The following is a 26,090-nucleotide window of genomic DNA, read 5'->3' as shown; positions in this document are numbered from 1 at the left end:
TTGTACGTTTTAGATAGAGACTAAACTGTTTATTCCCTTCTTTTTTTTGGGGGGGGGCGTTGAACTCATGGACATTCAACCACTGAGCTATATCTTCAGTTCTATTTTATATTTTGTTTAGAGTCAGGGTCTCACTGAGTTGCTTAGTGCCTCATGGTTGCTGAGGCTGGCTTTGAACTTGCGATTCTCCTGCCTCAGCCTCCCAAGCGGCTGGGATTACAGACATGCACCACTGTGCCTAGCAGTTCATTCCCTTTTAAATCTTCCATTCATGAATCTACCATTGGATCTGGCATTTTCAACTGCAGTGCTCAAATTGGTTCTCTGTTACTTCTCAGTGAATACCTGTTGGCTCTTTTGCATCCATCACATACTTGGTTGTTGTTTGTCTCTGCTTCTGCTTTAACTGAAATTGAAACCACAGAGGTCTTACAGATATCACTGGCTGGTTCCCATCCACTTAAATTTTGGAGATGACTAGACAGCACTTAGTTTTGCTGTAAATGTTCTTTCTTTCTAATTTGCTCTGTTTGAGGATATTTGTAGAGATTCCAGAGCTTCATAGAATCTTTTTGCTATTTAAAAAATGAGTTTGAGCAAAATAAATATATTTTGATGGCATATTAAATCATAGATGTGCTTGGGTTACTTGTTAGATAATGAATGACTAAAAATATTGTGGCTGGAAAAATTTTTACCCGAGGAAGGGTAATTGGTATTAATAATGATATATCAATGCATTTAAATATTTGTTGAATATATGTTCTAAGGGATGAAAAATTCTCCCAAATTATTAAAACAACTATGTCTTGAAGGAAACTAATACTTCATGTTTACTCTCCACCAGTGTATGTGATTAAAAGCTAAATTTTATGTTAGTAAACCTACAATTGTGGAATTCAGGGGCTGTTTTAACTCACTTTAGGAATTTGCACTGCCTATTTATTCTGCCTGTTTCTGATTTTGAGTTGCTGCTTCCGAGCCTTCCGAGCCACTCTTTGGAAAGATCTTGAAGAAATTGTGTTACTTGTGAAGGGCTCCATCTTCATAAGAAATTAACTAAAAAGGCATATGATCTTCACAGTTGGCTCTTTTCTTATGTTGAGATTGAAAGTTTTTTCAGTCTATATTGTCATTTGGTTTTAGCCCTCTCCTATGAAAAGGCATTTGGTGTTGAATTGGATTAGAATTTATTAGTTGGCTGTTAGTTGCCTTCTGTGCTACATGATTTATTTCCTAAAATTATCTCTTTTTCTAAATATTTATTTTTAAGTTATAGGTGGAAATAATATCTTTATTTTATTTTTTTATGTGGTGGTAAGGATCTAACTCAGTTCCTCACATATGCCAGGCGAGCACTCTAAGCCACAACCCCAACCCCTAAAGTTATCTTTTTTTCATTTGTGAGTAGTACCAAATTCTTTACTTTTGTTCTTTATATTCTATAGATAAGCTTATTTTATTCTGTGAGATAGTTATTGAGCAGCATATTTAACATTTTGCCAAATAAAGCATGTGAAATATGTACTTGGACCAGTATTTTTTTTCTGCTATTTTTTCAGGCACTAAAGGTTGACATGTAGGTGTACTGAGACGAATAGTAAATATATTTCCTTGTTTATAGATATACTAACAAATAGCTTCCAGACTCAATTTTCAGAGTGAGCAAAACTTATTTCTTTATGTGGGAAAAGAGAAGAGGCAGCCAACCTATAGGTAGGGTTAGAAGTTACATAGTGACATTTTAGTAGAGACTTTGGGGACATTTTTCAAATGATTCTCATCAGCAAGATTATATCTGCTGGGCTGGGGTTATAGCTCAGTTGTAGAGAGCTTGCCTAGTACACGTGAGGCACTTGGGTGCCATCCTCAGCACTGCATAAAAATAAAACAAAGGTATTGTGTCCATCTACAACAACAACAAAAAATTTAAAAAAAGGTCAAATAGAAAAAAAAAATTATATCTGCTGGTTCAGTTGATAGAGGTTTTAGAAAATTTTTGTTGAATAGGGCCTACAATTGAAATATTGGCTGAATTAGTGGGTGATTTAGCTTGTCAGATTTTTCTTTGAGTATACTTTTGTCTAAATATATTTATATATGTATTGAAGTATGACATTAAAATTATTTAGAATTTTTATTTGCGGGAGAGGGGGGTGGGAGGGGCGGAGAGATGGATACTGGGGTCTTAACCCAGGGGCAATTTACCCTTGAGTTACATCCTCAGCCTTTTTTTTCCTTTTTTTTGGAGACAGGGTCTCATTAAATTGCTTAGGGCCTTGCTAAGTTGCTGAGGCTAACCTTGAACTGGTGATCCTCCTCTTTAGCCTTCCGAGCCACTGGGATTACAGACATGCACAATCATACCTGGCAGAAAATTAATTTTCTTTAAGGTATCTTTGTTTGATTTACTTTCAGGTTCATGCCTGGGAGATTTCTGATCAGTTGTTACAGATCCGACAGGATGTGGAATCATGCTATTTTGCTGCACAGACCATGAAGATGAAGATTCAGACCTCATTTTATGAGCTCCCTACAGACTCTCATGCCTCCTTAAGGGACTCATTGCTAACCCATATCCAGAACTTGAAAGATTTATCACCTGTCATTGTAACGCAGGTAAATCCTGTGATTCTCATTAGGGAAATTTGTAAAGCCATTTGGATTTGTCAAGTTTATTTTGATTATCATTGTTGAGCTGTGTGAGGTAATGTTAAATTTATTATAGGGGGTCTTGGTATAGTCTTATAAAAATGACAGTTTTAATCTTTTGCATTAGTCTTATAGTTCATTGGGTTTCAAACTGTTTTAAATACTAGAAGTGGGGAAGGAGAATGTATTTTCACAGACATTCGTGTGCTACGTGCTGTTTAAAAATTTGCAGATGATTAAAAAAAAAAAAACTCTGTACTATGCTGGGTCTGAGATCTACAGGGTTATTACCTTTTTAAAAGATTCTTTCTGGGCTGGTTGGCTAGTAAAAGTCTCTCATGACTAAAATGAGCATTTAGTCTTCCCCCCCGGCCTTTAAACAGGGAAATATATTAGAAAGAAAAACTGAAAGCTTCTGTAAATACATGGTCCCAAGTTTTCTCTGCCTGGTGTAAAAGGAGATTTTTTGCCTAAGGCCTCAAGATGAGAAATGGAAAGAGAAGGGAAATGGCAATCTATTACTTGAGAACTCAGTCAAATGTCTGACTTTTTTCAGTAGGTTTGGCCTTTTGGGAAAATGTAATTTATTTGTCTATGAAGTTCTGTGGTATTGCCAAATAAAAGTAAGTATTAATATATTGTAAGGAAAAAAATCTATAGCTTATATTTTTTACTTTTGTTGTTTTTGTGTAGTCTTATTTTTAATTGTAAACTTTATTTATTATGGTGCTGGGGATTTAACCCAGAACCACATGTTTGGCAAGCATTGTACCTCAGAGCCACAGCTCCAGCTCATGTTATTAACTTTTAAAGGCTAATCTTTAATTTCAGGAATTTTCAGCTAGGCTGGAGAAGCAAATATACTTACTCACACACATACATATATGCATATATATTATATACATATGTGTGTATGTGTGTGTTTTTTTTGTTTGTTTGTTTGGGATGGGGAAGAAGGAAGGTGTCAGTCTTGTCATATTGTCTGGAAGAAAAAAATTCAGTCATTGTTTTCCAGATAACATTAATGGTAACCCTGTTTCTATTTGTTGTTTTTAATCTCTTCTTTAGCTGGCTTTAGCAATAGCAGATCTCGCTCTACAGATGCCTTCTTGGAAGGGTTGTGTACAAACATTGGTGGAAAAGTAAGTAATTTGTATTGACAGCATATTAGCATTAGGAATTATCATTAAGCTACACAAAGAAATTTGTTACTAGTAGGTAGAATTTTGATTATTTCCCTGAACTGTAGTTATATATTATTAATCTTTGTTAAATTGAAGAAAGTCATTTAAAATTTAATTACTACAGAAATAGATCATATGGGATATAAAAGACCCTCATAATTTATATACATACTCTTTCTCTTTTTCTCCTTGAATCCACTGTAGCACATTCTTTCATTGCATTGTGGATTACTCCCAGTAATGGACTTATTAGCAGATTTGTAAAAGTAGTTCAGTATTTGTAGATTGTATAAAATTGAAGGTTGCTTTGAATACGTATTGTTACTAATTGAGGTTTGTTTCATGTCTGTCAAGAGAGGCCATATTATTTTTAGACATGGAGCCTACTACTTTGGTTTTTTTTTTTTTTGGTACCAGGGATTGAACTCAGGGGTGCTTGAGCCACATCCCCAACCCTTTTTATTTTGTGAGACAGGGTCTTGCTAAGTGCTTAGGGCCTCACTAAGCCTACTATTTTGGATAAAACATTTCCTTATGTGCCCTGTCAAGATAATCTTTTTTTGGCAAGGATCAAACCTATTCCTTGCACATGCTAGGCAATCACTCTTTACACTGAGCTATATCCCCAGACACAATCTTGATATTTTCTTGCATTTGATTAGGGAATTATTTCTGAACAAAGCGTATAACCTTTTTTACCTTCAAAGAGAGTGCATCATGAAAGTGCTTACATGGATGATTAATTTTTTTAGGAAATTTTTTATAATGTGAAATAACATATGCTCCTTGAAAAAATTTATAACAGTATAGAAAATTTCAAAGCACAAATAAATCCTGTCCTTTATCCTGTCCTGTGTTTTATTTAACCACAGTTAATGATTTATCATATAGCCCTTGGCATTTTAAAACAAATAAGTATGTATATATTTTAATATGGTCCTGTGTATTTGCACAGCCATATTTAATATGTTTCATATGCTTTATTTGCTTAATACATGTGATCATCTTTTCATAAATGTATATCACTTTCTTTAATTGCTGAGTGTTCTATTGTATGATTGTTAGTAATCCTTTTTATTCTATCTAATTTTGAAGGACATTTATATCCCCCTTTTTTGTAATTATAAATATGCTGTAGTACACATCTTTACATATTTATCTTTGCCTGTGTATGTGAAGATTTTTGTGAAACATAAATCACCAAAAGTGAATATGGAGAGTCAAAGATTATACAGCTATAATTTTTTTTAATCTTTTTTTTATTGGTTGTTCACAACATTACAAAGCTCTTGTCATATCATATTTCATACATTAGATTGAAGTGGATTATGAACTCCCAATTTTTACCCCAAATGCAGATTGCAGAATCATGTCGGTTACACATCCACAATTTTACATAATGCCCTATTAGTAACTGTTGTATTCTGCTACCTTTCCTATCCCCTACTATCCCCCCTCCCCTTCCTCACATCTTCTCTCTCTACCCCATCTACTATAATTCATTTCTCTCCTTGTTTATTTTCCCATTCCCCTCACAACCTCTTATATGTAATTTTGTATAGCATTGAGGGTCTCCCTTCATTTCCATGCAATTTCCCTTTTCTCTCCCTTTCCCTCCCATCTCATGTCTCTGTTTAATGTTAATCTTTTCTTCCTGCTCTTCCTCCCTGCTCTGTTCATAGTTGCTCTCATTACATCAAAGAAGACATTTGGTATTTGTTTTTTAGGGATTGGCTAGCTTCACTACACATAATCTGCTCTAGTGCCATCCATTTCCCTGCAAATTCCATGATTTTGTCATTTTTTAGTGCTGCGTAATACTCCATGAAAGTTTTTTTAAATTTTTTTTAGGTTTTTTTTTTTTTTTTTTTTTTAAGGTGGACACAATATCTTTATTTTTATGTGGTGCTGAGGATCAAACCCATGGCCTCACTCACGCCAGGTGAGCGCACTACCACTTGAGCCTCATCCCCAACTGTACAGCTTGAAATTTGATTGCAAGGTCTTTCTAGATAATTTCCAAAAGATTGTATCTTTTCTTTTTCCCTTAACAGTAACAGGAGTACTGCTTTTCTTGTATGGTATGTTTTGATGGCTGTTATCTTTTGTGATTATATATATTCTATCTTTCAATAGCTTGTGATAAATCTTCCCCCTTTTCTTTTCCAGATATAGCAATGATGTAACTTCTCTACCATTTTTGCTGGAGATTCTTACGGTGTTACCTGAAGAAGTACATAGTCGTTCTTTACGAATTGGAGCTAACAGACGCACAGAAATTATAGAAGATTTGGCCTTCTACTCCAGTACAGTAGTATCTCTGTTGGTGAGTAAGTTTGGAATACCCAATTGCTGCTGAGGGACAGAAAACTGTAGTGGTTATTTTGGGATCCAATTGTACTTATTTATTTATTTTGAAATTTTTTTTCTTTTGCAAATTTGGCAGTAATAGTACTTTGGCATTTATATAATACTTTCCAATTACAAAATACTTTCAGAAACCATACTTCTTGTAGGACATGATGGTTCATGCCTATAATCCCAGTGACTAGGTGGCTGGGGCTGGAAGATTTCAAGTTCGAGGCCAGCTTCAGCAATTTAGTGAGTCTGAGCAACTTAGCTAGACCTTTTCTCAGCATAAAAAAAAATTAAGAAGGACTGGGTATGAGGCTCAGTGGTTGTTTCCCTGGATTCAATCCTTAGTATCAAAACAAACAAACAAAAAGAAACTACCTTTTGAGTTTATACATAATCCTGTGAGGATGATGATTCTGTGAATGAGAATTAACTTTAGAGTAATGCAGTTATTAATCAGAATTTGAACTCAGGCTTTCTGGTTGTGTATCCCACATTCTGTAAGCTATGGGAGCTTCTGAGAAGGGACCATGCTTGGAAGTATTTATAAACTTACTTTACTAAGGAAAAGTTTCTCTGATAAAGACAAATTGAAATTTTGATAAGAAGGTAATAGAAGACTTTACTTTATCTTTGAACAGTGTTAAATGTGATTAGTTCCTTGTGATCACTTAGAATGTAAATGCTTTAGACCAGAGGTGGGTAAATTTATGTTTCGTGGGCTGACTGCCTATTTTTGCAAATACTGGAACACAGCTGGGGCCATTTAGTTACATATTGTCAATGTCCATTTTGTTGGTGTCTATCAGTAGAATTGAGCAGTTTTCAGAAACCTTATGGCCTGCAAAGTCTAAAATATTTACTCTTTGGTCTTTTAGTGAACATGTCTACTGGTTCCTAAATTAGATGGTATTAAATCCGTTATCTAGTTCATATTTCATTTTTAGGTCTTTCAGATCTCGTTTGATTTTCTCAATGATGTGGTTATAGGAGATATTTTTCAGGGATTTGTTTCAGTGCTTCTACTACATTATAGATCTTTTTGTTTGAAAAAACAATTTTGTTAAAAATTATGGTCAGGTTGATGTTAGAAATTTGTTGTGAAATTATTCTTTTAGGCTAAACATGTTTAATTTTCAATTGGCCACTTATTTTAAAAGTATTGTAGAAAATTAGGCAATTACATTCAAATATAAAACAAGGCAATTACATTCAAATAATTTGGAGATCATAGCCTTTTTTTTAACTTTAAATAATTTGTGCTAATTGGTTATACATGACAGTAGGCCTTCATTTATATTTATTTATTTATTTGTTTTGTGAACCCAGAGCTTCATGCATATTCAGCCATATTTAGACAAGTGCTCTACCATTGAGCTGTTACCCTCAGCCCCCATACCCTTCCCCCCTTTTTAAAACTGTGGTCCCAGGCTGTTTCCCAGGTTGTTCCTAAACTCCTGTTCAAGCTATTCTCCTGTCTCCTTAGCCTCCCAAGGTATGCCTCTGTGCCAACAACTATTAACCCTTTAAAACGTATCGTCTATGAATATTTGTATAGATTTCCCCCCCCCCTTTGGTGGTTCTGGGGATGAACTCAGTGCCTTGTGCATGCGAGGCAAACAATCTACCAACTATACCCCAGCCCTTGTATAGATTTTTTTTTTTAAATCCCAAATGAGATTGTGTTCTACCTGCTCTTCTGTAACCCTTTTTTTTTTAGTCATTTAAATTCATCTTTACATTTCAGTAAATTCTCGTATCATCTAATATGTTTCAGACCATATTCAGATTTCCTCAGTTGATTCTAATTTTTTTTTTTTTAAAGAGAGAGAGAAAGAGAGAGAGAGAATTTTTTAATATTTATTTTCTAGTTTTCGGCGGACACAACATCTTTGTTTGTGGTGCTGAGGATTGAACCCGAGCTGCACGCATGCCAGGCGAGCGGGCTACCGCTTGAGCCACATCCCCAGCCCCTAAAATTTTTTTTACAGTGAAGATTTTGCAAATTAGTGTCTGGTTTAGAAACATTTCTTCTTCACAAGACAGTCCCCCATCTTCTGTGTTTTTCAAAATAACATTTGTGGAAAAAATTGGACCAGCTTTTTTTTTCTTATAGCATATCTTACCTTCTGTATTTTATGATTGCTTTGTTTGTTTAATTTAACTTTTTTTTTCTATTACCTATTTCCTCTAATTGAAAGTTACATCTAAAGCATCTCTTCTCAATAGGGTTTCCTCAAACTAATTAAGTCCTAATAGCCTGAGGAATCCATTTTGTGTAGTGAGTTTTCTACTCTTCATTAATAATGGTACTAACCATATACCACACTTAGAACAATTGAGAAAATAGTCACTCTGATCTTTGTTTTAGGGTTTAATTCTTTCCCAGGATACTAGTTGAGAAAACTGAGAAGGTGTAATGGGTTAGTTTAAGAAAGAATAGTTTTGTCCAGAATACATCATAGGTACTTCATGTTGCATCTTATTGACCACTAGATCAGGTGATGAAGGTCTGATTCTTCCACTTATAAAGTTTGCTTTTCCATCCCAGTGTGGTGGCTCAGGTTTATAATTCCAGTGATTCCAGAGGCTGAAGCAGGAGGATTTCAAGTTCAAAGCCAGCCTAAACAACTTGATGAGGCCCTAAGCAACTTACTGAGAACCTGTGTCAAAAACAAAAAGGGCTGGGGACGTGGCTCAGTGGTAAAACACCTCTGGGTTCAGTCCCCAGTACCAAAAAAAAAGTTTGCTTTTCCCATTGAAATATGATTGTAGCTTGTTAGAATGTCTAGATTTTTATCAGCCTTTTATGTTTTAAATTTCTGTTGGTGAACTTTACTAAATAATTTCATTATGGTTTGCAAAATGATGTTTTACTAATTTTTTTATTCCTTCTACCCGTATATAAGTTGGCTTTCTTGTGAATTCCCACTAGAGAGATAGAATAAATCTTAATTTTAAAGTTTCCCACTTACAAAGTAAGAATTTGTTTTAAAACTGCCTTAGCTGTTACTTTTTTTTTTTTTTCCTGGACTTTTGTTGGGGTAGAATACTGGGATTGAATGCCAAAGTTCTCTACCACTGAGCTACATCCCGAGCTCTTTTATATTTTTATTTAATTTAAAAAATTTACATATTTATTTTTCTTGTTTATGCCTTTGGGGCTTAAACTTTGTCCATAGACTCAATTTTCCTTGACCTCACAAGTGGCACCTGGGTCTATAACAAGCTAACCCCAGGGCCTTGTTCCCACTCCTTCCAGGTCTCCAGGGTTCTTTGTGGCTCTGCCCCTGTGCTGAGGATTGAACTCCCAGCCTTGCTTTGTGCATGCTGGGCAGGGGCTATCCTCTGAACTAAGCTTATCCTTTCCTGCAGCCATGCTTTCTGGTTTTGGTTCTCTGCCATACTGTTTGGCCTTGGCTCCTCCTGTGACCCGCCTTTCAGGCTTGATCTTCATTCCCCAGCCATGACTCTTGATGTGGCCATGTGGAAGCAAGGAATCCTTTCCCCCAGCAAAATGGTAGCTTGGGTGCTTGGTTCTTGTCCCACCCCGAGGACTTATCCTGCCCCAGCTACCCCATCCAAGAGGACTAATCCCTAGTTAGCTACCATTACCCTCTAGCAGGTTCCCTTCTCCGTGTGATCCCGTTCCAAAACCCAGTGACATCCCTGCTAAAGGAAAGTGGGATGTTCTCCTAGGCATCTCAACAGGGAGTTAATTGTTTTTATTTTTGAGACAGAGTTTCTCTAAGTTGCTGAGTCTGGCCTTGAAATTATAATTCTCCTGCCTTTGTCTCCCAAGTTGCTGGGATTACAGGTGTGTGCCACCATGCCCAAGTTGGCTCTTTTTGAAGTATTGCGGACTTATGGACTGTTGTTGATTTGAACCGTAAATATAGAGACTTATCATTATTAGTTATAGTGGAGGGTTTACAGTAAAGAGGAATCCTCTAGTAAGAAGTAAAGTGAATCCTAAAGGATATAGAAATATAATATAGCCCTAGGGCTGAGATAGAGCTTCCAGATAAGTAGAATCACCCTCTACTTCCCAAGGTTAAGGTCCAGACCTTCTTGGAGATGGCATGTGGTTTAAAAGTCACTGGTGCTATATGCTGCTGGAAATCTGTTCTTTAGAATTTTCTGGAAATCTAAGAAAGTTTTTCAGGTATTTTTCTTTTTGTTTTCCTTCTTTTTCTTTTTCTTTCTTTCTTTCTTTTTTTTGGTATGGTGTTGGGGATCAAACCCAGGACCTCACATATGCTAGGCAAGCTCTCTACCACTGAGCAACATCCCACCCCTGTTTTCAGGTTTCTCATCAGATAGTTTTGCTATCTTGTTAGAAGCACTCTGTTACAAAACTATCTTGAGTGTGGGAATATCATGGGAAGCCCCTAGCCATTGTGCCCTGAGAACACTGGAAAAACTTGAGAGCTACAGGAATCTGTCTAGTGCTGAAAAGTTGTTCATTACTCTGGATCCAGAAGAGCTGTGCTATAAAAACATTGGTGAAGCAAGTATGTGGCACATGCCTGTAATACCAGCTACTCAGAAGGAGACAGGAGGATCACAAGTTCAAGGCTATTCTGAACAACCTTAGCAAGATCCTGTCTCAAGAAAATAAGAAGAGCTGGGGATGTAACTCAGTTTAAAGTAGCCCTGTTTCAAGTCCCAGTACCAATGAAACAAAACAGAAAAACAAAATACATTGGTGAGGATAGAGGAGAACCCTGGAGGAAGATTTTGACCAATGTACTGCAAAAACTAGGTCCCAGAGAAGCTAGAGGTCTCATGCTGGAGAAACTGTATTGTGCAGAAGGTTATACATTTGGACCAGAAGCAAAACACTGTTTTCTTCCTGGATTGTCTCTCCATGTCCTCTACTAAGAAAACTTTAGTGCTGACACAGGAAAAATATGTAAAGGTACAGCTGTATTTTCATAGAGCAGTCTAATAAGGTAAGTTGGAAGGCAATAAATTATAACTGGCCTAGTCTTCCCCGGTTTGACTAACTTTATACACCTTTTTGCACACATTTAATTTCCTGTAGATTGACACATATAGTGATTAGAAAAGGTGCAAATCTGCTACATTGTTCATTTTATATAGCTGTTCATAGGCCATGATTGATATCTGTGGTTTCTTCTTCAACTTACTTTGTCTTTCTCATACCTTGGCTAAAACCTCAGCTGGTTGGAATTCTTCACCTGCTGAAGTAACCCAGATCTTCATTCCCAAAGGGTCTGAGCCGTCAAGTTATCCTGCTTTGTTGTTTTATATTAACCTTTGCTGTTGGGCATGGAAATACTGGATGAATCCCTAGGAATTCCCTGGATTCCAGTTTGAGTCTTTCTTGTTTCAGTTATGTAGAAGCAACCCAATTTCTCTTTAGTAGCTGGATATAGTCGGTTCAACCCATAGATTACCACCTTTTTTCCTTGTGGCTTTAATGCCATAGGAAGCCCATATTATTTCCTTGGTAGTCTTATCTTCCAATATATTGGAATCATTTTTGGGTTTCCTGGTGGAAGCATTCATTTCTTGGGCACTAAGATCTCAGTGTTCAGAATTGTTATTGTACTTCCTTTGTTCTGATGTGAATTCATTGATCAGATACAATGCTTTGAGAGAAACCATGACTGCTAGATAAGGCATTCTGTGGGACTGTGGATGAAAAGTGCTGACAGAAGCTTTTTTTTTAGGAAGGGAAGGCAAATTCATATCCAGAATATGAGTCCATTTGTGTAAGGACTAATCTCTATTTCTTCCAGGATAGAAGTTCCATGTAATCAGTGTGGTGCTCATGGGGGATGGTGCCATACTGGTCTCTCCTGTCAGCTGGTTAAATGCTCAGTGGTAGTGTTATCCAGTTCAGCCTTGGTAATTGGAAGTTCAATTTGGTCCCATGCCTGGCTTCTATCCCTGCCACTGGGGCTACTTTTTGTTAATGAGTCCATTGAGCAAGCCCTTTATCAGCTGGAGAAGAGACTGATATCTGTAGAGTTTATTATTTTGTCCATCTTATTATTAAGAGATTCTTCTATAGTAGATGGATACCTTTTGGTAGATATTCACATAAGAAAGAAATATCTCTGCAATCTGTGGCAAGAGAGGTCCATCCATGTCTTTTCCTCATACTTACTTGTTGCTAACCTTCAATCCTGTTTCTTCCAAGTCCCCAACCATCTAACCAAACCATTGACAATTGTCCATGAGTAAGTATAAATCCATATTTCTGACTATCTTTCACTCCAGACATGGTAGATAACCAAGTATTATATTTGAAGTTCTCCTAGGAGGATTTTTCTTCACCATTGCTCCTACTAAAGCCCCAGAATGAGCCTCTAATGTTATAGCAGTTCACCTTCAGGTAATACCATATTGTATGGATGCACCAGTAAAAGCTGACTTGAGTCATTTTCTTCTTCAGGTATCTCTTCTTAAGTAACACCTTAGGAATCCATAGGCATGAATCAAGAGGCAAAAATCAATAAAAGAAGAGTTGGTCTTAAAGGAATCCATGCACCTTACCTTTACCTTCTAAGATTTTACTGAACTCAGTCTTTCATGTGCCATTTTCATTTGATGACTGATTATCTCCAGCTATGTGGGTAGGTAGTTGGGACAATACCCAGTTCATGATAGGAAGCTTAGACCTCGTGATCACCTAATGTCTCATGATTAGATGTTTAGTTTTTACCAAAGCCCAGCAACAGACAGAAACTGCTTCTTAAAAGAATTGTGACCTGCAAAAAAAGACATACCTTTGTTTCTGAATCCTAGGTATTTGTACTAGTTTCTTATTGGGGCTTCCCAGAAGCTTCATATACATATTAATTCCAGAATTTGTTTGAAGTATACATATGGCAATGAATTTGGCTCTATCTGGTGTTATGTAGTCTGTCCTCCCTTGGTCTAATACCCTTAGAAGCCACTCCCACACATACTCCCCCTAGGTTTCTTCAAAGATGCATATTAGCTGTTTTATAATTCTCTTGGAATGTAAATTTTTCTTTTATAGGTATCTGTCCCCTGGAACTTGCTGAGGTTTAACCCTAGTTATGGGTCTAGTGGCAATAGGAATGTTAGTGTCAGATCTTAAGGAGAATGGGCATCTATTGTCAAGACACTGGCTCAGGTGATGCTATAAGACTGAGGAGGGTTAGTCTCTACAGATAATAGAGTAGGCTTTTTCTGCCTGAAGGAGAGGCTCAATGACATAGGAGTTTGAAATTATCAGTTTCTTTTGAGTCCAACCATATGTCTCCATTTCAAGTTTCAGAATCTTTTTCTTTATCAGTCATTTTCCTATCCTTGACATGAGGGATTTGGTGAGACAGAATTCAGCTATTGTTTGTGATACAGTAAGCCACACAACTAAGTTTTGTAGATGAGTTTCAGTGATATCAGCCCTGTAGCTACAAGAAAACTGCTTTTTAGAGCTATCATGGAAGCTTCTCAGACTGTGAGTTGAGCTGTGATTTAATGAACCTGACCTTGTCATTTTTTTTTTTTTAAGCATTCAAGTGATCTTAAAAGAATCTAGCCACATCATAGTCCTTTATATCAACGTTACTGCCACAGTGGTGAACTGTCCAGCCACTTGGACTCCCAAGGGCACATGCTTCACTTGGTACTTCGTCATATTCAACCTTGGTTAATTGTGATGTGGTCTCAAAAACATATTGCTCTTGGTTATCATATTCTGTCCTGTAGCTTTTCATATTATAAAAACCCAGAGCATGAATTGCCCAAAGTGGCAATCCAATAAAACTTTTCTCATTCAGTTACTCCCATATTCTCCTTTAATGGTTATATTTCATCCTGTTTCTTGTTAGTACTGTATTTTTATGATTTATGTGACCCATTTCTAAGCAGGTTTGCCGAAGTCTGGCTTGGCACAAATCAGGAGCCACTTGTCAAAAAGAAACTAACTTTATTTTTAGAACTACAAACGCCAAACAAAACAGCTCCAGGGAAAAACCCTCAGAGCCCAACTGCCACCACCGGCTTCCACAAGCCTCTCTCCCCCACACCAGCCTTTTCCTCCCACAATCCTCCTCCTCTTGAGGCCGATTGGCTGGGTTGCGTGGGCAGAGCCAAAGAAGTCACCCAATGAGCAGCTCCGTGGAGGAGCCAATCAGCTAGATGTTGCTGGGGCAGCTGTGAGCCAATCATCAGCTGGCAGTCTGAAGGGCAGGGAAACAGCCCAATGAACATCACCGCAGAGGAGCCAATCAGCTAGATGTTGCTGGGGCAGTCTGAAGCTTGCTGGCAGCTGGAAGTTTGCTGGGGCCCCTTTGGCTGTGGCTCTCAACATCTCCCCCTCTCTGTTTAAACAACAAGCATGTGGCTTATGGACCGTGCCTGCCTTAGGTTGTCCAATACATATGGTCCTTACCCGTCTTCGGATGAGCTGACCTCAGGGCGTCAGCCTCCTGTCTTAGGTTGGTACCATTGTAATTGGATCTTACCCGTCATTGACTACCGGTCCAGTACAGCCACACCTGTGGAGAGGTCTCAGCGGGGGGGGGGGGGTGAGGTTCTTTGCCTCACCTCTGTTGACCCCCAAATTTTAGCTGAATGATCATGACAAGCAGAAGGGAGGAAGATATACCAAGTCAATTGACGGTTCTGTAAGCAGTTCAGTGTAAGTTCTGTAAGCAGTTCAGTGATGGCTATTGCAGAAACTGTAGATTAGTTTTATCTTTGTCTTCACCGGCACAGGGATGAAGATAGGAATTCTGGCAATAATGACTAAAGAAAAAATTAGGTAACATTCCAGAAGACACTAAAAGAAAACAATTTTCTTAACAATTTATATTATCTTCATCGGCACTGGGATGAAGATAGAAATTCTGGCAATAATGGCTAAAGAAAAAATTAGGTAACATTCCAGAAGGCACTAAAAGAAAACAATTTTCTTAAAAGAAAACAATTTTCTTAACAATTTATATTATCTTCAAAGAAAACAATTTTCTTAACAATTTATATTATAGTGAAGAGAATTATTAAATATAATGAAAACTAAAGGTGAGAGTAAACAAACAGATCTGTTAACCTCCTTTTTGTTTACATATTAAAACAATTCATAACAGTTATTTACCCAATTTAAATTAAACCATTTAAATCACGTGAATAAAAAAAAATATTTGGATCCATCTTTTCATGAGCGCTCATCATATATGATATATAGAAATATGTACATTGGACATACGTACATTCAAACATATAACACAAAACACAAGTGTGCACACATAATATAATACATACAACACATAACACAATAGTAAAGGCCTTATAACTTTTTACAGGTAAAATCTCTATTGCAATGTTTAAAAACTCTATAGTCAAAAAAAAAAAAAAAATAGAACTGATCAGCAAAACATTAACCTAGGTCTGTATGAGCTCAAAAAAATAAAATAGAACTTCATGATATGGGAAAGGGCAATAATAAAATAGATATTGAAAAAAGCATCCTGGTTCTGTCGCAGATGTAAGGATAGCCAAATTGGAGTTTTGGATATCAGCTATTATGGATTTGAGCTAAATCATCTTCTTTTTGGTCTGTAGAAATCGCTTTAGTTAATCTCTCTGGAATCCAAATCGGCTGCTGTTCTCCCTGTGGAAACACAAAAACAGACCCCCGACTCCAGACAATCACTGGGTCAGGATTTTAGTTAATCTCTCCGGAATCCAAATCAGCTGCTGTTCTCCCTGTGGAAACACACAAACAGGCCCCCGACTCCAGACAATCACTGGGTCAGAACCTTGGTTAATCTCTCTGAAATCCAAATCGGCTGCTGTTCTGGGTCAGAACCTTGGTTAATCTCTCTGGAATCCAAATCGGCTGCTGTTCTTCCTGTGGAAACACACAAACAGACCCCCGATTCCAGACAATTACTGGGTCAGGACCTTTCCATTGTCCTGTTAGAATATCTTTCCAAAGTACCTTGGGCTTATGTACATTTTTTGGACACATATGCCTTTCTGCAGCACTAAGTCCTGATGAATCCAAATTTAAAAAGTTTAGAGTAAAAAGCGTTATTTTAAGTTTATCTTTGGGGAATATATACCCCTTCCCAATTCCATCTTTTTGCTTTAATAAGTACATTTTAATAGTTTGATGAGCTCTTTCAACTATGCCTTGACCCTGTGGATTGTATGGGATTCCTGTTATATGAGTAATGCCAAATGATGAGCAAAATTGTTTAAAAGAAGTAGACGTATAACCAGGGGCATTATCTGTTTTTAACTGTTTTGGAATGCCCACAGTGGCAAAATTTTGTAAGCAATGAGCTATAACATCTTTAGTTTTTTCGCCGGCATGAAGGGAGCCCATCAAAAATCCAGAAGAAGTATCAATTGTAACATGCAAATATTTTAATTTTCCAAATTCTGGCAAGTGTGTGACGTCCATCTGCCAAATATGGTTAGGCATCAATCCTCTAGGATTGACTCCAAGATTAACTTGTGGTAAAAAGGTCACACAATTTTGACATTGTTTTATTATTTGTCTAGCTTGTTCCTTAGTTATTTTAAAACGCTTTTGTAAAGTATTAGCATTGACATGGAATCTTTCATGAAAATTTATAGCTTCTTCTAGTACAGAGAAAATATGTATGTCACGTGTAGTTTTATCTGCTAAATCATTGCCTAAACTAAGGGCTCCAGGCAATCCTGTATGTGCCCTGATATGTCCTATAAAGAATGGATCTTTTCTGTCCCAGATTAAACTTTGTATAGTGGAAAACAAAGAGAAAACAGTAGAAGAAGGGGAAATTCTACCAGCATCTTCAAGGGATACTATAGCATTAACTATATACTGGCTATCAGAAAATAAATTAAATACAGAATCTTTAAACATCACAAAAGTTTGTAATACTGCATTAAGCTCTACCTTTTGAGCTGATTGTTTGGGTACTAAAAATGTAAAAGTTTGATCAGGTGTAACTATTGCTGCTGTACCATTATTTGACCCATCAGTGAATATATTTGGAGCATTCATGATAGGTGTTTTTCTTGTCATTTTTGGAAAAATTACAGGATGCAATGACCAAAAAGACAATAAAGGATTAGATGGTAAGTGGTTATCAAATGAAACATTAGATTTGCACATTATTATTGCCCAAGTATTTAACTCATTAGCTAATTCATCAATTTGATTCATAGTATATGGAGTAATAATTTTATGGGGAGAAATTCCAAACACTGCCTTTGCTGTTTTTATTCCTTTGAGTATTAATTGTCCTACAGCCTCAGGATATCTAGTAAGAATAGTGTTAGGAGAATAAGATAAATGTATCCATAATAATGGACCTTCTTGCCAAAATACTCCTGTAGGAATATTTTTTGTTGGTAATACTATAAATAATAAAGGCAAACTTATATCAATTCTATCCAAATGCATATTTTCCATATATGTTTCAATGATTTTTAATGCCTTTCTTGCTTCAGGCGTTAACATTCGGGGTGAATTTGGATCTGATGGACCTTTTAGGATATCAAATAAAGGTCCCAATTCTCCTGTTGGAATACCTAGATAAGGCCTTATCCAATTTATGTCTCCTAATAACTTTTGAAAGTCATTAAGTGATTTGAGTTGATCTACTCGTATTTGAATTTTTGGTGGACGGACCATGGTTGAGGATAATAGAACTCCTAAATAATTAATTGGAAAATTTAATTGCACTTTATCTATTGCTATCTCTAGATTATAATTTTTTAATAAGTTTGTAAGTGTGGCATAACATTCTAGCAATGTGTTTTTAGCTTTGTGTGCCAATAACACATCATCCATATAGTGAAATATTTGTAGTTCAGGATTTTGATTTCTAAGTGGCTGGATTACTTTGTTAACATAAATTTGACACATAGTTGGGCTGTTAGCCATCCCTTGAGGGAGTACTTTCCATTCATATCTCTGATCAGGACCTTCATGATTTAGTGCAGGGATAGTAAATGCAAAACGTGGACTATCCTCAGGATGAATTGGAATTGAAAAAAAACAATCTTTAATATCTATAACTAAAACATACCAAGTTTTTGGCAAAGCAGACAATTGAGGAATCCCCGATTGAGCAGGTCCCATAATGACCATTTCATTGTTAATGGCTCTTAAATCTTGCAGTAATCTCCATTTACCAGATTTCTTTTTGATGACAAAAATGGGAGTATTATGGGGAGATACAGAAGGTTGTATATGTCCTTCCGCTAATTGTTGTTTGACCAGATCATGGGCTACTTGTGTCTTTTCTTTAGTCAAGGGCCACTGAGGAACCCATACTGGTCTTTCTGATTTCCATGTAATTTTTATTGTCTCAGTGGCCCTTTGTGAAAATCCAACCCATGTCTGTCTGTTCCTTGATCTATTTGTATTGGTGCTGCTATACATTGTTCTTGTCTTTCTAATCTTTTTCCTTTCCTAAAACCTTGTCTAGCCATAATAGTGGGTGCATTTTGATTGATATTATTTGTTAATGTCAAACCTAATTGATCTAAGACATCTCGTCCCCATAAATTTACGGGAAGATGATCCAATACATATGGCTGTATAGTTCCTTCACATCCTTCAGGATCCTTCCAATCTAATAGCATTGCACTTCTATCGGGATTAGTCGCCACTCCTAGGCCTCGAAGCGATTGAGTGGCTTGTTGTAATGGCCAATGTTTTGGCCATTCTTGACGAGAGATGATGCTAAGATCTGCACCTGTATCCAGTAGCCCATTAAATTCATGTCCTTGAATATTTAGTTTTAGCATGGGGCGAGAATCTAAATTTAAAGAAAGCATAGCCCAATCTACACCTGTGGAGCCTAATCCCTTGGAACCTCTTTCTACAACATGACTGGAAAATTTATCATGTAGGCTTGGTATTATTAGTAACTGTGCTATTCTATCTCCTGGTGAAATTACTGATATACCCTTTGGAGAACTGGCTATAATTTTTATTTCACCTTCATAATTGGAATCAATTACCCCAGGACTTATCAAAAGTCCTTTTAGAGTAGAAGAGCTGCGTCCCAATAATAAGCCTACTGTTCCTTTGGGAAGAGGTCCTTTTACCCCTGTGGGAATGATTTGAACTCCCATCTCTGGAGTTAGTACTGATTTAGTGGAGGCGCAGATGTCCAACCCTGCGCTCCCTCTGGTTTGTCTGATGAGGGATCTGATGTGCTGGGCACTACCCTGATGGGGTTGCTGGGGTTGCTGGGTTCCTCCAGTGCTCCGTATATTTGTGGTTTGGGGCCCCGGAGCATTGGGGCCCCCTGTCCATTTTTTGGCAACGGAGCCCGATGCCTTTGTCCACGATATTGTGGATAAACACCTTGTCCTTGTTCGTTTTTTGATAATGGAGTACCCTCTATGGTGGTTTGAGGACGGTATTCATTAGCCCAATATAATGGAGTACCCTCTATGGTGGTTTGAGAACGGCATTCATTAGCCCAATGTCTCCCTCTACGGCATCGTGGGCAAATACCCGGTATTCTACTTGTTTGATACCTAGTTTTGTTAAACCCTCCTCCTATGGGGCAATTCCTTTTAAAATGTCCTGTTTGTTGACAATTGTAGCATGTTCTTGGCCTGGCATCTAAAGCCTGTTTTACTGCAGCTGCCACAATTTGCCCTTGTTCATTAATGTCTCTGGCATCTAAAACCTGTTTTACTGCAGCTGCCACAATTTGCCCTTGTTCATTAATGTCTCTGGCATCTAAAGCCTGTTTTACTGCAGCTGCCACAATTTGCCCTTGTTCATTAATGTCTCTGGCATCTAAAGCTTGTTTTACTGCAGCTGCCACAATTTGCCCTTGTTCATTAATGTCTCTACATAATTTAATATATGTGTTTAAATCTTCATGTTTCCATGGTCTAATGATATCTCTACACCAACGATTCGCTTGGTCATAAGCCAGTTGTTTTATAAATGGCATTGCTTGTTCTGTATTCCCAAAAACTCTGGTAGCTGTTTGAATAAGCCTATCTACAAATTCAGCGTAAGGTTCATTAGCTCCTTGTATTATCTTAGATAATTGACCTTGTAAACCTCCAGGTTCTTGTAAAGACTTCCATGCCCTAACTGCATCTACAGCAATTTGTAAATATACACCAGGATCATATGCAAGTTGTTGCTGCCGATCCTCATAAGGTCCCTTTCCTAACAACATATCTAGATTTCTCTGAGGATAACCAGCTGCTGCATTTCGACTAGCCGTCTCCTTGCAAAATTCCTCATTGGCAACCTTCCATAACAGGTATTGTCCTCCATTTAGCACAGCTTTACACAAACTAGCCCAATCTGCTGGCGTCATGCTTAAGTTGGTAATGGATTCGACCAAGCTTACAGTGAAGGGTGCTTGAGGACCATAGGTTGCTACAGCCTCTTTTAGCTCCTTCACTGATTTGAAATTTAAACCCTGGTAAGTTCGCTGCCCTCCTACCTCAAATACAGGGCATACTTGAGATCCTGTCTCAGGATCCAAACTATCAACTGCGGGGGTTGGGAGTCTCTTAGCATATGGAGGTGGTGCTGTTGATTGGACACTTATGCCCTCTGGTGATAGAGTGCTGTTAGTAGCAGTCTCCTGTAGAGGTGGCGCTGTTGGTTGAACACTTACGCCCTCTGGTGATAGAATGCTGTTAGTAGCAGTCTCCTGTAGAGGCGGTGCTGTTGGTTGGACACTTACGCTCTCTAACAAAAGGGTCTTATTAGCAGTCACCTGTTTTAACTTTTCCCCTGATAGATTTTTCTGCTCTAAACTTCCTTCCTCTGTCTCACTATCTCGAAAGACCTTCTCTTTTACTTGAATCTTTTCCTCTTTCTGACTAGCTCGAGCTTTTACTTGAATCTTTTCCTCTGTCTGACTAACTTGAGAGACTTCCTCTTCTACTTGAATCAATATGTCTTCTTCTTCCTCTACCTCTGTCTGAACTGAAGGCTTTGGACTAAGCAAACTAGATACCAACGTCCACAATGACAATGTGCCAACTGGCAGAGTCCCTGGGTAGTTCTTTTCTATTCTTTTTAAATCTTCACCATGATGGTTCCATTGTGATATATCTAACAACTCCTCCTTAAAAAGCCATGGGCTATATTCTTGTATTACATCAACGTATGCCCTGACTGCTCTTGGTTTTACTGGGAAGCTTCCTTCCTCTAACAATTTACTTAACACTCTTTCGGTTTGTTTTTTACTAATTGCTGATCCCGTATTTCTACTATAATACAACCCAACAAGATGACGCCAAACAAAACCGAGACAGAATCCAATAAAAAGGGAACCACACAAAATCATTATAACAGCCTTTCTATCCTCCTGACATGTCCATCCGTCCTTTCTCCCTATCTGTTCCTCAAACGCAAATAGTTTTTCCTCAGATGTGAGTGGTTTTTCTTCCCTCTCACTCATCTCCAGGGACAGGCAAGTTAAAACAAAAACGAAGCAAAACAAAAGAGGAGACTTAGAATGGCTCCCCATCCTCTCGCCCTGCCCTCAGGGGCGAGCAGTTTACTTACCCTCAGTTGCTCCCCGTGCGGGCCACCAAATGCCGAAGTCTGGCTTGGCACAAATCAGGAGCCACTTGTCAAAAAGAAACTAACTTTATTTTTAGAACTACAAACGCCAAACAAAACAGCTCCAGGGAAAAACCCTCAGAGCCCAACTGCCACCACCGGCTTCCACAAGCCTCTCTCCCCCACACCAGCCTTTTCCTCCCACAATCCTCCTCCTCTTGAGGCCGATTGGCTGGGTTGCGTGGGCAGAGCCAAAGAAGTCACCCAATGAGCAGCTCCGTGGAGGAGCCAATCAGCTAGATGTTGCTGGGGCAGCTGTGAGCCAATCATCAGCTGGCAGTCTGAAGGGCAGGGAAACAGCCCAATGAACATCACCGCAGAGGAGCCAATCAGCTAGATGTTGCTGGGGCAGTCTGAAGCTTGCTGGCAGCTGGAAGTTTGCTGGGGCCCCTTTGGCTGTGGCTCTCAACACAGGTTGTTAACTTTTTTTTCTCTTTTCCTTCCTTTTTTTTTCTTTTTCCAAAGATGGGGTCTCGCCTAGTTGCTCAAGCTGGCCCAGAACTCCTGGGTCAAGTGATCCTTCTGCCAGAGCGTAGTCAGTAGTTAGGATTACAGGCACATCCCACCATACCTGGCAGTATTTAAGGTTTTCATATTACTCTTCTTGCTCTTACTGCTGAATTAAGCCTAGCCTCTAATATTTTTCTTTCTCCATTCTCTATTTTGTTAATCCAAGATGTCAATTCTTATTTACTCCTACTATATTTTTATTGATGAATTGTTCTGGACTCTGTGTGGCACTTGTCTTGCAGCTTTTGAGGCCTCATTTTCTTTCTTTCTTTCTTTCTTTCTTTCTTTCTTTCTTTTTTCTTTCTTCTTTCTTTCTTTTTTTTTTTTTTTTTTGGTAGTGCTGGGGATTGAACCCAGGGCTTTGTGCATGTGAGGCAAGGACTCTACCAACTGAGCTGTATCCCCAGCCCCAGGCCTCATTTTAAAAGACAATGTTTAGTAACATAGTACTCAAGAAAGTGAAAAACCTCTTAGTTGGTATGTGTATTTAATTTAATTAGCAGAATTTCTTTCTTTATAAAGCAAATAGTCTTACATGTAGGCTTTTCCCTCCCCCTCAGAATTCATGTACAGCAAGCCTTCCATTTCTAAATAGGGGTGCCTTATTAAAACTCAAAGTCATTCAGGAAGCATAAAGGCGTAGCAATTGTGTAATGAGTTTATATCCAGGGCTTCAAAGATTCAAAAGGAAGAGACTGTGTATTGCTATATATAAGTGCTAAAAGAGGAATCTCTCAGTGTCTCCAATTCATGTTAAGGAAATTTATTTACTCATATTATTTCTACTTTCAGCCTTTTGGATCATATTAAAATAAGTGCCTAGTATAGGAATTGTTTTCAGGTATATTCATTAGTTTACTGAAATATGTTAGTATTTTAATCCTTTCTAAAAACCTTAAGGCATTTTAGTGTCCCAAGTCTGCATTAATTTAATTTTTAAAAATAAGCAAACTGTACTTAAAGCTAGCAAAATAATATTTTAAAGGATGATGGATGATTCTGTTTCCCTGTGCTCTTTTAATATTTCCTGGCACTCTTTGGTAATATACTATTTACTATCATTTTATACTAGTATATAATAATATTCTGTGCAAGGTCATTGATGTACTCTTAATTTAAATGTCTTTGAAATGTAGGAAGTCCTGGATTAGTAATAGGATATTCTGCACATACAAGCAAATAGAGAAATTTGGGAGGTAGCAAGAGTGTTGACGTTAAAATCATAGGCTTTGAAACTAGACTTCTTAACTTTGAGTCCTGTCTATGATGTATCATATTGAGCAAGTTACTTACCTCCTCTGCTTCAGTTTTCTTATCTATATAATTAGGATATAGTATCTATTTCACTTTGTGGGGATTGAGTTAATAATACTTGTAAAGCGAATTTCTTTCTTTACAAAGCAAATAGTCTTACCCCTCAGTAAACATTAGTTATGATGGTCACCCTTTTTATTATAATGTTCCTCTTCCCCTAAAATGTAACCGCCAGGAAGAGGCAGAAAAATAGAAGGAACCAAGTATATTCATATACTTGTACGTCCTTTCTTTCTGTCTTCTTAGTAGAAAAGTTTGGTTTAAATTTTTTTTTTAGTTCTTCAGATCTAAATATCTTAGGTAGTATTATGTGGAAAAGAACGTGGTGTATAGTCATATCTAAACCCATCACTTCTCTTCATCTTTGCATGTAACCTAGCACTTCTTTGGAGGACAGTCATAAAAACAGTCATCTCTGGTGTACCTTGTGAGATAGATAAAGCTCTGAATCTGGAGGATTTTCCTGTATAGTTTATATCTGCAGTGTAAATATAAATACCAGAATTTTATTCTTCTTCAGATTGTGGTTGCCATAAACTTACTTGAATCATCTCTCTCTCTCTCTCTCTCTCTCTCTCTCTCTCTCTCTCCTTTTAATTCAAACTAATTTAGAAGCATATAATCATTATTGCCCGATAATGCATACAGGGCTATTTGGAAGTACATGCACCAGAATTGAGGTCTGGTTTGATAGCGAGTTATGGGATTCTACTGTCCCATAGCAAGGAAAGACACAGTGCCCTTGCCTTGTGCCTTCGGAACCCCACTGCAGTTTTGTTGTTTCAACTTACTGCTGGCCAAAGCTTTCTTGAAACATTCTTCATCTAAAGTTGCATTACACTTTACTTTGGTAAAAATATATACCCCAAGAATGGGTTGCTAAGAAAAAAACAGTGGTAAGTTTTGGTCTGACTTCTGTTGCGTATGTTTTACATATAGTAGCGTCACTTTCTGTGGAATGACATATTTATTAGAATATTCAGGTGCTGAAGCATTGGCTTTTCATGTAGGAATATATAGTGGTATGCCTCGTTCATTTGTTCTATGAAAGTTGGGTATGTAGATAGCTAAATGTTACTTTAAAAACAATTATTTATAAAACTACATTAATGGAGAAGTGGGAACTTAGAAACTTACTAAGTTATTTTTGAAAGAGCTCTGTTTTTGAAATATGTCTGTGATCTCTCTGTATCTCAGTTTCCCATTGAGAAACAGGAGGCAAAAGTACCTTCCTTTAGAATTTTAATGGGGAATAAATGGCTTAGTGGTGTTAAGAACTGTGGTACACACAACATACTTTCAACTGTTAGCATTATTATTGTCCTCATCATTGTCCTTTTAAGGTGATCAACATTATTTCTTTTAACTTTTTTTTCCCCTTCTATTCAGATGACTTGTGTAGAAAAAGCAGGAACAGATGAAAAAATGCTTATGAAGGTCTTTCGCTGTTTGGGAAGTTGGTTTAACTTGGGAGTTTTGGACAGTAACTTCATGGCTAACAATAAGTTACTAGCCCTTCTTTTTGAGGTTTTGGTAAGTAAGAGCTTTGCTTATCATAGTATTCCTAACACATTTACTTTTTTTTTAATATTTATTTTTTAGTTTTAGGTGGTCACAGTATTTTTATGTGATGCTGAGGATCGAACCCAGTGCCTCACACATGCCAGACGAGCGTGCTACCCTTGAGCCACATCCCCAGCCCCTACCACTTTTATTTTTAATAATCTGGGACATAATAGTGTTTTCAAATTTCTGAACAGTGACTGGAATGTATATTTTAGGAAAGTGGCAGTGTCCTTTCCTTGCTATCAAGTACCAAATTGAAGGTATCAATTTAACTCAGAATTTAGGGTAGAATAAAGTAAAATAGCATATTTTTTAATAGTGGTCACAGTGTCTTTGACATTACCATGACATAATTACTTGTATATCAAATATTTTGGAAAAAAAAATGAGAGGACCTAAAAAAATCATCATTAGTTTTGCATCCAGAGATGATTATAGATCAGAGTATTATCTTGAGATAGTTTAGTTTTAAAAGTTCCTAGGGTGGAAGAAAGGGGCATGGGAATGGAAAAGACAATAGACTGAATTAGATATAACTTTCCTATGTTCACATATGAAAACACGACCAGTGTAACTCTACACTATGTACAATCACAAAAAATGGGAAGTTATACTGCATGCATATATGATATGTCAAAATACAGTCTACTGTCATGTAGTCATGTATAACGAAAAACAACAAACTAAAAAAAAACAAAGTTTCTAAATATAAACCAGGCATGGTGGCCCACATATATTTTTTTTTTTTAAAGAGGAGAGAGAGAGAATTTTTAATATTTATTTTTTAGTTCTCGGCAGACACAACATCTTTGTTGGTATGTGGTGCTGAGGATCGAACCCGGGCTGCACGCATGCCAGGCGAGCGCGCTACCACTTGAGCCACATCCCCAGCCCGGTGGCCCACATCTTAATCCTGGCTACTCAGGAAACTAAGGCAGGAG

General features: G+C 37.5%; 1 protein-coding gene across 3 annotated transcripts in view; it reads left to right on the top strand.

Moving 5' to 3' along the window:
- Tnpo3 (transportin 3) overlaps positions 1–26,090 on the top strand; it is a 95,128-nt gene that overhangs the window by 24,257 nt on the left and 44,781 nt on the right. For all 3 annotated transcript variants that reach the window (XR_013435334.1, XM_005331120.5, XM_005331122.4), the window contains 4 exons: positions 2,419–2,619; positions 3,721–3,794; positions 6,006–6,162; positions 24,973–25,116. Coding sequence is in view for 2 of the 3 variants with exons in the window: in XM_005331120.5 (XP_005331177.1) it covers positions 2,419–2,619; positions 3,721–3,794; positions 6,006–6,162; positions 24,973–25,116 (576 nt within the window). In the remaining variant the exon portion in view is untranslated. The remainder of the gene's footprint in view (positions 1–2,418; positions 2,620–3,720; positions 3,795–6,005; positions 6,163–24,972; positions 25,117–26,090) is intronic.

This window comes from Ictidomys tridecemlineatus, chromosome 2 (assembly GCF_052094955.1).
Source record: "Ictidomys tridecemlineatus isolate mIctTri1 chromosome 2, mIctTri1.hap1, whole genome shotgun sequence".
NCBI classification, from domain to species: Eukaryota; Metazoa; Chordata; class Mammalia; order Rodentia; family Sciuridae; genus Ictidomys; species Ictidomys tridecemlineatus.
The sequence above is the reverse complement of the archived record's forward strand: the minus strand, read 5'-3'. Positions and strand labels throughout refer to the sequence as shown.